The following is a 13,034-nucleotide window of genomic DNA, read 5'->3' as shown; positions in this document are numbered from 1 at the left end:
AAGCCCGCCTCGGAAAGGCCCGCAGACTGCTGGTGATTGGTACATATATACATCATTCACCTGAATTACACGCTGATGAAGTGCATGAAGAATGGTCCTGGATTCAAGAACGCGTTCTGGAGGGTCGGTCTCAGCGTGCCACAGTGACAATGGCCGGCGACTTCAATACATATCCTGATGAGCATTTAGACCGTGCTAGCCCAGCTGACATACCCCCAGCAGCGCAGGAAATGAGTCGACAGTTCGCAGCATGGATGGCGGCCCAAGGGCTCGTATCCAGCTTTCGAATTAGACATCCTGACTTGCGGCGATATACCTATTCCAGAAATGGAACTCAGACCCCTCTTGACGATACCTACATCTCCGGTGAACATGAATCCGCTGTCGCAGCCAACGCGGCGTGGTTGAACAGCATTACCAGCAGTGAAAACGTAGGTGTACCCGCCGTCGTACTCAAGTGCGACCGCGGGTCGCACGCAGCACATACCCTGTGTAATGTGAGCCCTATTCGAGTTGTGAATACACGCGCAAAATCCCCCGAGGAAATGATGGAGTTCTCCGAGCACACAGCGATATTGCTGCGATCAGGAAAAATCGATTTGATCGAAGACGTGGACATGGAAAACAGTTATCAGGAGCAGGTCATGGAGTGGCTAGAGCGTGCTATTGACAACTTGTACAGTTGCCTACATACTAGTACGAAAGATCTGTGGGGAGAGACTAATCAATCCCGTCGGCAATTAGCTCGCTCCGTTTGCTTCAAGCGTAGTAACAGATGTACTGCCCAGCTTCGCCTAGCCTGTCTGCTGCTAGAATTTCCCGATGTCACGGGTGAGCAGTATATGGCGGCGGCAGCGGCCATATGCTGGCCGAAGCGGGTGCATTCCCCTGGAACCATGGTTGAAGGTAGTGCTCCTCAAAAGGGTGCACGTGTATTGAAAGAACTGATCAATAACGTGCCGCCCTCGAATAGTACAACCGATTGGGCACGCTGGTTTAGGTCCGTCATCAGACGGTGGAAGAAAACAATCAGGTCACGGCGTAGCTAGCGGCTGACAATGAGGAGGCGATTATTGCAAGAACAGCGCCGGGAATGGTTTGTGAGTGGGAATACCAAGGCGTTTCTGCGTAGTGCACTGGGAAAGCCATCCCCACATGTGTCAATACGCAGTGCGGTCATTCAGAACGAGACAGGAGATCATTATACAGAAGATCGCGCAGAGGTGCAAAAGGCGCTGACCGCGCTGCTAGACGCCTGGATTCCTGACTCTGAGCGCGCACCACGACCACGGTACTTGGACACGAGGAACGCTGACGACGCCGCCACCTTACCTCGGTTGCGCAGGAATCGATCCTCCCCGACATCGAACGAGGTGGGCGTTAAACGGAGGTGTGGCAACAAGAAGGTAGTAGGTGCGAGGACTATCATTACACAACCGAGATGCAGGCGGCCATCAACCGCCAACTGAAACAACACGTCGCGCCTGGGTACGGAGGAGTTTCGTAAGAAATGTGGGTTACAGCCCCTACTGTTATACGAAGCCGTGAACTCCGCGTCATCAAACGTATGTTGCGCACGGGGCTGGCTCCAAAGATCCTCCGGAGAAAGCAAATGACTTTTTTGCCCAAAACAGCGACAATAGACCCAACATTCGACGTCTCGAAGGGCCTTCCGCCGTGGCGCCCAATAACTATTCAATCGGCTTTTGCAAACCGTCTTTTCCTGGTGGTGAAGTTGTTCGTCGACAGAGGCATGATCTCCAGTCCATTGCAGCACGGATTTCGGAGTGATAGGTCAGTAGCCGACGCGACACTACTGATCACGTTGTTAATCGAGCGGGCGAAAGAACTTTACGAGCGACTGTTCCTCATCTCGAAGGACTGTCTAAAATGTTATGACCGGGTCACCGCGTGGGTAATGGAGTTGCTCTATATGGGCATCGGTGTCCCGGACACGGCAAGAAAATTGATGCTCGATCTGTTAGGTCCCTGTGAAATTGAGATGAGGACGGCGTTCGAATGGCTCACGACGGGGGAACGAGAGTTTGGTATTGGCCAAGGATCTATTCTTGCAATTTTACACATCGGCGTATACATGGATTGTCTTCAGGAGCACACGGCACAATGCATCGGCCCAGCTCAAGTCCGTCACCATGAAGGAGGCGGGGGGTATTGATGTCGGCAGTACCATGTTCGTCGACGACCAGCTTGACGTTACTACGTCCTTCGATGGGCTTACGGACCGGGCAAACGTCACAAATCTGTTCACGGGTAAATATGCTACAGGGGGAGTTTTTGGCTCTGCCGAATCGTTTCAAATGTACCTCGCTCCACCCGGCGAGCATTACCCAGCCGTCCTTCTCAATGATGGAAATGGAACCCCACAACCGGTGCAGGTGGTTGCCCCTGAACAGGGATTTAAACACTTAGGGATCTACCAAGGTGGTGACGACCAATGGGTAGCATCATTAGAACTCACATAGCAACGACTTATATGTGATGCCGATCGTATTAAACGACTAAGACTTACACTACCCGAATTGCGGTATGTCGTAAACCACATCTGGATCCCTCGGTTGCGGTACCGCATGGTGCTTGGCGGGGCCATTTATGGCAGCTCAGGTGGATGTATTCATCAGACAAGTCGCGCGAACGGTGCTTCGTTTCCCATTTTACCTACCAACGGGAGTGTACTACGACAAAGTGAACGGACTAGGACTGGAAAGCTGTGAGCGAGACGCAAATAACAGCCGCCGAGTTGAAGCCCTCCGCGTCCTCAACACACCGGAACTTCCCGTCTACGATCTCCTTGTTGAAAGTCTGGAGATGTATCAAACTAGATCTGGGTTGACTGATAACCCGCGGAGACAACCAGTACGACCACCAGGTTGTGCCCGATCATGGACAGCTCAGTTGATCCGCTACGCAGCATCATTCGAACTTCCATTGACTTTGGCTGTGGACTGGAGACAACCACGTGCCTGCCAGTCTCGGCGTGGTAACGACAGACCTCTCATGGAGATCACACCCAACGAATTACAACGTATCCTAGTCGCGATAAATTGGACGGGGGATTTTAAGCTACGCTATGTAGGCGATATCGCTTCGGACATGGGTACACATGTCCTATCGCTAGCAAATGTGCTTCAGCGTGGTGCATGAAGCCCAAAGGTGTGTGAAAAGGTGACGCGCCTGTACAACATATGGCTTGGAGTGCTAACCATACCCACAACACGTCAGCTCCGCCACCCAGTCGGTTGCCTCCCTACACCACGAGGATCCGAAGGTTACCAAGTTCGTATTGGAATTGGTCAATGGGTTATCGCGGTGAAATTGGATACGTCGGTAGTGGACCCGGTGATCGCTCGCTACGAGCTTGGGTATCGCGACATCAGTGACATTCGAAGGCACCCGCTCGGACTCACAATTCCTATCCGGCGGTGGTATGAGCACCCTCGCGGCAGTGATATCTGGTACGAGCGGACGTACAGGTGCGTCGAGGACGAATTTGAAGCCGTATGTGTTCCGGTATCTCCAACCTACCTACCTACTACGTCGACAGGACGCCAACGCGTGATACTATGGACATCGACCTCTTTCAAATCCTAGTGATATAATATATCATGAGGGGAGGGGGCTTTGAGTATTAAGAATTGAGATTCCCCAACGTCGGGCATGACAATCTCACTTCTTAATACTCAACGCCCCCCCCCCACTTCTCCCTGCACCTCCCTATAGCTCCTTCATCTCAAGATGTCCCCAAACGACACGTAGACGACGATCTGCAGCGACATGGCTCGCGAAGATTCCCAGCTGCTGATGGAGGACATGAAGTTCATCATTATCGTGAAAAGCCAACCGGCTCCCTGCGTCGTGTGCGCCCAGCAAAAACCGCATAAGATGCGTTACCAGCTGTTGTGCTGCTGTTCGGAAACATGCAAGGCCGCCACGCCGTACGACGCGTGTAGGTGGAAGGGAAAGATGATGACATGCCAACAACTTGATCGTGTCACGATCATGAAGAGGGGTGTCCACGAGACTCTCGGATGAAATCCTTAAAATCCCAAGATGGCCCCTCGGTGTAGTGTAGCAGAACGCACAAATTAGCCCTTGCAACAAACACAACAATCGCCGAGCTAGTCGGCGCTTATCGGCCTGCGCTAGGATGTCCCCAGCGATTCGACCCATCCGGGACAGCGGTGGCGGTCCTTGTCAAGACTAGGCACCCAACCCAGTCGATACTCCGGAAATCAGCTGAGCTCACTCACTCCCGTTCTCCAAACCCCTGCCCTCCACCAAAGGATGGTCGACGGCGCGCGAGCGCTTTTACGGGACACCGAGAGCAAAGGCTTCCCGGCTAGAAGTGTCACGGCGGCTGGGCTATCTGGCGTACCGGCTCGCAGACTCGGCGAGACTTGTTATTGGCGCTCTCGGCGAGTTCCTTGCCCTACCCGGGCCGACTTGTCTCTTGGCGCTACCTGTCAACACCCCACAAGCTATACCTCTCGGGTGCTGACGGCAGACATAATTCAGCCCGCACAGGGACTTACCGGACAGTGTACGCATGTCTTCGACTTAGAAGATTCAGCTCTGTTTGTTTGTTATCTCTCCGCAGAGCCGCTAGGGTTCTATCTACCTTCCCCTATGTCATATACAAATACCTAATAAAATGAAGGAGTTTCGGATTTCAACCGACCCCTCACTGATGTAACTATCTTGTTATCCTTGCTGGCTTCTGGACTCAGTTTGAATTACCGTATCCGCTCTCACCTTGCGACCCGGACTGCTCTCACTCTGAGACATATGGCAAGATGCACCGTGATCGGTCTGACTCTGTAACATTGGGTCGCTTTGACTTTGAGACACATTCTCTAGTCCACGCTGCTTACACCGGAAGTCGGTGTCGGGTCACATACTGGTCACTGAATTTTGGTGTGGCACTACACCACATCGGCTCATAGAATACGGCCCTGAGCTGGCGACTCAAGGGTTAACGAATTCTTAAGTGTATGGCTCGGCGTTTCGGCTTGTCGGAGACTGAACTGCTGACACTGAACCAAATTCAATGATCACTGCCGCATTCACCAAGGCCAAGTTGCATCGAAACGACCACTACTATTTCCATTTTGGACCAGATCGATGCGTTAGCGTATGGACCGGAAACCAACGACATACAGCCATGTTCGATTACGTGGCAACGAAATGACCAAGGAAAGTTAGATGCCGGAAACGGTTCTGACGAGCGTCCCGTTTTGGTCAAAGCGACTGCAGTAGAATGCCGCCTGCGATCCAGCATCGTTCGTGTTTCACATGGACGCCACCTTCATGTTGAACCAGGTGTCATATCCAGTTGTTGTTTGCGGTGTGTCGAACAGGAACCGTTCGATCCACCTGGTGGCTCTGTTCATCACCTCCCAGAGATGTATGTGAAGGCCTTGTCGGCGCTTCGGAAAGTGTTTCCGGTGGTTACCAGGAAGCAACTTCTGGTCAAATACGTCATGGCGGATGCGGAAGCGGCTCAGCGAAATGCTGTTGATCAAGTGTTTGGCGTGGATTTGGACTACGTGTACCTGGTGTGCTTCTACCATGAATCTATGACTAGGTCAAGGCTGTTTCCTAGTGGTTGTGTGAGCGTGTAACAACAGACATTTACGATTTTGATTTTGCTGCTGATCAAGCTACTTATGATGAAAAAATGGTCGACTGTTTTTCGTCGAGTGGTCGCGTGAAAATGAGTTGGCTGATTTTCGGGTTTACGTTAGGTGTGTGTAGATAAAGAGAGCTTTTCATCGCTGGCAGTGCTTCCATAGCGTGACGGTGCCGACAGTGGCTAACGGTAGCTGACAGAGTTATGATTGGTGGATTTACAATTTAGGTTGATCAATTCAGTTATTGGTCTTATCGCAATTGGCTCCGGTGTGGACTACACACTGGGGCCATTTGAACAAGACACAGCACCAAATCACGGCAGACGAGGGTGGCGGTGGGACAAGAGCGGGGAGCGGGAGGAGAGCAGTGTCCGAGGGGAGGTGGTGGCGGGCAGGTGGCGAGCAGCCGGTGGCAAACAGGCAGAGTGTTTCGCCGGGTGGGGAGCTCGAGGGCGGTGGCCAGCGCAAGGATGACGGAAGCCAGGGGAAGGATGACTAGCAGGAGGAGGACGGCCGAAGGTGGAGCGCGGCGACCAGAAGGAGGGCGGCAAGACTGAGGAGAGCAACGGCCAAGAGGAGGCGTCCAGCAGCAGGAGCGACCGCGAGCCTGAAGCGGGTGGTGAATGTAAGGAGAGCGGCGTTTGGGGGAGCAGCTACCAGGAGGGGATTGGCGAGCTGGAGTGCGAAGAGAGAGGCCAGCGCAAGAAGAGCGGAGACCTGTTGGAGAGCGTTGGTCAGGAGAGCTGCGAGCAGAAGGATGGCGTGGATCAGGAGGAGGCCGTGGAGTGGAAGGGCGATGGCGTGCGAAAGGACAGCGCCGAACGGGACGAAGGTGCACTGTGGTTGCCTGCTGGTGTTGTTACTAGCAGCGCTATCCTGATGGGGTGGCGCTGATGATGGAGTGCTGCCGTTCGTGGATGGCGCTGCGTGGAATGCACTACATGAGTACCCCACGACCAGTACCTAGTAACTGTTGAATAGGAGTAAGTTGTAATAAATGGGATAAATTGATGATTTATTTGATTATTCCTCTTTGCGCTTTAAGTGGCTTAATGTTTCGCTTGCATCTAGCTAACTCCACCTGAATGCTGCTCGTTCATGTCGTGCTGGGGAATTGGAGGGTGTGGTGAAGTGGTTCTCGAAGAATTTAGGATATGAGAGAAGGTGGGGCCCGGACCACGTCATAAAACCGCAAGACTGACGGAGCTGGATCCAGATCCAAGATATGGAAGCGGAGTTTTGCAAGGCATGGATCTGGGTTACGGAGAGCGCAAAGAAGCACATGAAGTGTGTGGATAAACATTCAAGGGCTCCTGGAGGCAAAGCGGGAAATGAGAGGGCTAGATCCACAGGTTGGATGGATTTGGATCCAGATTCGGTCTGGATGCAGACTCAGGTGGATCAGGTCTGATTCCTGGATCCAACCTGATTCTTGGATCAAGGATACTCCAGTGGATCTACGACTGTGGCTTGGCGGAAGTAATCAAGGGACATGCAAGGAAGGTAACCAGGCTATGTAGCGTCAGTAGACAGTGATGGGAAGATAGGTTCCAAAGGGATGATAGGACTTTGGGATTGGACCGAACCTAACGGTAATCAGACCTGAATTTGCTTTGGACATCGCAAGACCTCCCTCTCTCGGGAATTACAGTGGCCCTACACGGCGCAGAGAGGTTAGCGGTACGAGATCTAGTGTTGGTTACTAATTATGGATAATATATTCGCCAGATCCAACGTCCTAGAGATCCATCATAAGCCTAGATCCAAGGTCCACCGGATATATCTACTTGGCCGGCAGATCCCTTCAGCTCTCGCAACCCAAGATCCCGTCATAGGAGACGGCAAGTACGACAAAGGAAGACTTGCAAAGGCAAGGAAATGCGCCACAACACACCCTAGGCATTCCTTCGGCCGGATCCAGATCCAGGCCTCCAGATCCAAGTGCACGGGTATTACATCAGGAGTATCTACCGTGAGTAGAGTGAGGATTTCCACACTGCTCCACTCGGATCCCCGCGTCTCACCAAGACATGCCTTCTTCACCGCTTGGATTCTTCGGAAGACACCAGAGGAGCTCAGATCCGGCCCTACCGACGGGTACACAAGGTGAGAAGTTCAGCACAGATCTCGGATCATCGGGGGACCCCCTCCGCTAGTCGGTGTCCGGACACTGTTGGGAAGTTGGATCCAGCGACCTCGCCGATTTTATTGATCCCGCTACACCACGAGGGCATATCCAGGAACCTCGGTCGAGGTCGCGATAATAGTCGAAACGTCATTGCGAATTGCTCGCGGCAGTCCGACACAATCTATACAAAGGTTAAGTAAATTGTCGGCAACAAGGCAGATATTCGTAGTATACCTTAATCACTTAGAATTGTGGAGTAGCGCCCTCACAGAAAACTGTGAATTCGTCCTCGCACAAACCCTGCACGTCCAATCTGGGTCGTGTCGGGCTATTTACCGGTCCTTTGAGAAGCGTATTTTCGGAAAAGGCACTTGTAGATCGTGTCGGCTACCACCTGAGTGGGGGGGGGGGGGTCCGGGTGATACCTTGCTTAGGCGCCGGCGTGTCGAATCCCATGGGCGTGCGGCGTTATAGGGCCTACGTGGTCTTGTGCACGGCGGTTATCAGGCCAGTGCGGTCCTTCGTCTTGGGCAGCGCGTTAATGGGCGCGCCCGTGGACGGTATAGTCTAACGTGCCCTCCTATTAGGCACTGGGTTCAAGAGTGTGAGACCCCAGCCAGCGAGCGTCGGAGGGTCACATGTTCCTGGTGGCCCGACTTGCCGGCGCTTGGTAGTTCCCCTGAACGTGGAAGATTTGTGGGAGGTCTTTGTGATTCAGAAAATTTTCGGGACTGAGCCTTGTCCTTTTCCTATCCTATGCCCTGGCTACCGGCTATTAGCTATCTCTGTCTGCTAAGCAACCTGTTTCGTACATATCCCTACTTCTGGCGTACTTCCCGCAGCCGACCTTCAACCTGATTCGTGGTCCGAAATCACAGTCCCCGTGTGACGGGGTCTTGAGTGACGGATTTTGAGTGACGGGGTTTGGGTGACGGAGTTTCCTGAATGACGGATTGTGTACAGCCGGACACCGAGGTTGGCGTCGGATCAGCCCTGATCCCGAGAAGGGATCAAATTCAGGCGTCATATCGCATTCCCGCTCCGTCAACCTTCTCGTCGGAGTCGCCCGCGTCACTCTCCATCCATCGTGCCGACACTTTCCTCGTCGACGGCAACTTCTTCATCTTTCTTGGGGCACTCTTCCACAGAATCACTATGGACTGGACACATATTTTGGTAGAATTGCCGACATTATACGTCGGTATGCCGTCGGTAGCACGTAAACCTACCCCTAAATATGATAATTGGTCCAAATCCGATTCAACCGGCTCCATATTCGCTGTGAAGCCATCTTAGAAATATGATTGGGACACAGAGGACATACAGTGGTCAAGCCAAAATAGTATATGTCGGCATCGCCATGACATTCATCCATGTCTTGGAGAGAGAAGGCGTTGTGGATCTGCATGGTATTTTTTACGGATTCAGGAGGGTACGGAATTATAGAGGTCTTCCAAGAATGTTCCTTTGGGCTAGCGGAGGCCTTCGTTGTTGCACTGGAACTTGCTTTTGGAATAAGGTGAGCGTGATTACCGTTGATTCTTCTTTAAGTATGAATATTTGTTCCAGAAGTACCGACTTAGTCCAGATGCTAAAGTTCTCTGTGCGAGCACCCTGGGATATAGAAGTTCCTACTGCATCGGATCAATCAGTGCTGTGAAAACTGAGGTGGTGATGCTGCCGCGCCAATTGCAACTCTGGCGGCCCTTGCAACTAACGGGTTTCATCGATTACAATCCTTTCATAAAACAGAAACCCGCATTTTAAATTCGAATTAGAAAATGAGAGACCTGCACAAAATATAAACCCGGTGGAACAGTTGGTATCGAACAAATGTCAGACGTGAGAGCGTATGTTTTAGCCACCAATGCACCGGACCAGTGGCACGCGTGTCGAGGTCAGTAACGCACTTGGCGACGTCGAAGTCGTTGACGAGTAGGGCGAATATGGATTTCGGTAGCGCTTTCAACTGTAATGAGAATACATCGAACGTGACGACGCTGCCGGTGGCAGCTTCCTAGTGGTTGGGAGAGCAAGAGCGCTGGGAACGATGCAGTGCGGGCATCGACGTCGAGGACGTGGCGCTGGTCTGCGAGCAGTAAGAAGATAAGAAAGTGGTGACGGCTTTCATCGCCGGTTCTGCAACAGCGAAGGCGTCGATGACAACTGCACGGTGGCAGTGCAGGGCAAGGCTGGACGACGTGGCCGCTGCCTAGTGGGGGCTGTGGGTGGCGCCGGTGATGTAGCGGCTGGACGACTAGGAGCACAAGATGGTGAGAAGTACGCCCAAGTGGTGGGACTTAGGAGGCTATTAGAGGTTGCCAGGGAAGCAGGTCGGTTAGAAAGATTAACTCCAATCTCACTTCGCAATTTACTTTCAAGCGCTTAACTAGCTACAATTCCGTTTAAAGCGTGATGTAACACAGAGCAGACTTTGTTGCACCTTTTTCGAATGATCGTTTCCAACACTGTCGCGTTTGGGGCAAATGATTCAGTTGTCATTGTGCCACCCATGAGAGCGTGGTGTGGCAGGTTAACAGCGGCGAGAAGTTCACTAATGAACAGTGCTGGAGGCTGCTCGCTGCGGAGCTCCTCCCGAACCTATCTATAGTGTTACTGCAACAATGGTAAACTACACGTGTGTCAGCAACCGCTCTAACCGAAATTGCCGTATTTGTCGGATCGAGTGAGACAAAAAATATTGCTCGAAGCCAAGTCAAAAATAAGATCATATAAAGGTTTTTAGCCCGACTGCGATTTCCCCGCAAATGGCACCCCTCCCGCACAAAAACACGACCAACACATTGCAACTACTGTACATGCCAATTTCGCTGTGCAAAATTGCTGAGGAGCAATTTTGGAGTTACCTGTATCGTGAGTGGCACATGGATCACGATTTTGCTAGCAACTCCAGCGAGCGACGTATGCTGAAATCTCGCATTATTGGTAAGGCGTGGGAAATGGTGGGTAGTAGTGACACCATCATTAGTGGCTTCAGAAAGGCAAACCATATTCCGGTAGGCCCTCGCTGCGAGAACGGTAGATTCAAGACGCACTTGCTGCCTCCTCCGCAAGATTCTGTGGGAGCCAATCAAAAAAGGTTCCTGAGTAACTTCATAATACATATTTTGTTCTGCGTCCATTATTTTATAAAGTTTTTGTGCGCATCGGATGATGTGTCACCCCTATGTTATTGATGTCTCCCTCGAGGCGTATGTCTCACAAATACTGTAGTGGGTCTAACCTGACTCACTAATTTTCCTTACACGTAGCGCGACGTGTATGAGGAAGCGTAGGTACTTAGTAATAACTTGAGTTACTTATACTTGAATACACAAGTATAATATAAAACAAATAAAGACTCCAAGTGACTTAGATTAGGTAAAATAAGAACTGTATCGTTTGTAAATTGATCTTCCTCCTAAATCTGCTAAAGCTGTTTATCATCTATGAAAGGGGTTGACAGCGGCTGGCTGTCAGAGCCCCGCCAATATGCACGTCTCTAATTGGTAGAAAGATCCTGCTTCCTACCAATAGGATCTTTGGGTAGGTGTGGACCACTCATTGTGGTGGCCCACTTCAATGTATCCATTGGTGTGACTTACACCAAGGTGAGGAAGTATCTAAAACTTTTAACAGATATTTTATCTGTTAAAAATCACAAGTGGCTACAAGCCACTTGTGCGTGTAACCCCGTTACACCATCCCCCCTTTAAGGTTAGACGCGCGGGGTCCCCGCACGTCAATCTCTGAATTGACCATTCGTCAATTCTCCGCGTTTGGAGAAGAAACCCGCGCTCATTCAACGATGAGCGCGCCCCAAGAGAAGAAGAACCCGAAGGCGGTGGAGAGTCATCTCTCCATCGATGACTACTTCGAGCGCCAGAAGGCGAAGTATGGCGACGTCGTCGACTTCGACGACGACGATGAAGACATGGAGGACGAGAAGGACGAGAAGGACTCGTCCTCAAAGCGCAGAGACTCAGTGTCGAGCGAATCACTCGCCCCCACGCTATTCGCCCGCGTGAAGGGGACGAATCGGACGCTTCGAGTTCGAAGCGTTCGCGAACTGAGAGTGATACCCCACTCGCTTCCGCTGGGGCTCTCAGTACTCCGCGCGCTGCGCCTGCAGCGCGCGATCCGTGGATGCCGTCCGCGTCTGAGATCTCGGACCGGTATGGGAACTCGGTACCTCCGAATGAGGTGCCACTATACGTATGCAGCGCCATCAAAGATGACGCCGTGGCTGCCGAGCTGCACTTTGATGCGGAAACGCATCAAAGGCGCGATTATTACATCGGACTCTCCCATGAGCTCCGATGGTTTCAAAGCAAGAAGACATCTTCTCGCAGCAAAGTGCCCGAGTGGCAGGCACTTTGTCAAAGTTGGAATGCTTTTGTTGAGAACTTCAACAAGAAGCCGAGTGCTTACTGTGATCGGATTAAGCAAGCGTGGAAAGTTGGAGCAACTCCACGTTGCTGCGGAGGAGGCTAATGTGCCGTGCGCTGTGGCCGAGGGCTTTCAGTGCGCGAAGTGCTTCCCAGGCGCGGTCCGCTTGAGCGACCGCGACCTGAACGGGTACACGTCGTTCCGTGTGCCCGAAAGTCTCAAAGAGCTCCGTGCTAAGTTCTTAGCACGTGAGGGTTCGGGCGCTAGCGATGACCGCAGCGCTCGCACTACTTCCGCTGCACCAGCGCGTACTGCTCCTCGTACACCCTCACCATTTCCGGAACGTCCTCCAGCAAGACGTTCCGCGGCTCCCATGTATCTTGATGGGGAGGAAATTCTCTCCAACGAATACGAAAACGAGCCCCTTGAGGGTTCGTTTTCGGGATACTATGGTCAACAATCCGCTCAACAATCCAGCGGGTTGAGCCGCGGGCGTCACGGATCGGCGGTGGCGGGGGTGGGAACACGCCCTGGGAATGATCAGCACCGGGCTGATCAGCACGCGTCTCTCCATGACCGGGTGACCGCCGTGGAGCGTCTGCAGGGCGCTGAGTTCGCCGCCCTGAAGCAGGAGCTGGCGAACCAGAAGGCCCAAGTCGCGGCGGTCTCGCAGACCACCTCGAATATCCAGGTCGAGTTGGGGACCCGGATGAAGGGGTTGCTCCAGCGCGCGGACGCGCGGTGGCGGAGAGGCTGCTCGTCGCCGAGGCCAAGGCTTCCGCTTCTGCCTCGGCTCCTGCCGAGGCTTCGGGTCAGCCGAGCTAGATGGCTCGTGCTGCAGGTATGGCTTCAGCCGTCCGACGTAAAAG

General features: G+C 52.6%; 1 protein-coding gene across 1 annotated transcript; it reads left to right on the top strand.

The window, feature by feature from the left end:
• Nucleotides 1-5,420: 5,420 nt before the first annotated feature.
• Nucleotides 5,421-6,542, top strand: IUM83_04919 (uncharacterized protein; the record flags this gene model as incomplete). The annotated part of the gene is made up of 2 exons (XM_067929023.1): nucleotides 5,421-5,573; nucleotides 6,168-6,542. 2 exons carry the CDS (start codon nucleotides 5,421-5,423, stop codon nucleotides 6,540-6,542), a joined length of 528 nt encoding a protein of 175 aa, XP_067794748.1.
• Between the last annotated feature and the right edge of the window lie 6,492 nt (nucleotides 6,543-13,034).

Source organism: Phytophthora cinnamomi (assembly GCF_018691715.1).
Source record: "Phytophthora cinnamomi strain GKB4 chromosome Unknown Contig23, whole genome shotgun sequence".
In the NCBI taxonomy this organism is placed as follows: Eukaryota; Oomycota; class Peronosporomycetes; order Peronosporales; family Peronosporaceae; genus Phytophthora; species Phytophthora cinnamomi.
Note: the sequence above shows the minus strand (reverse complement) of the source record. Positions and strands in the feature narration are given on the sequence as shown.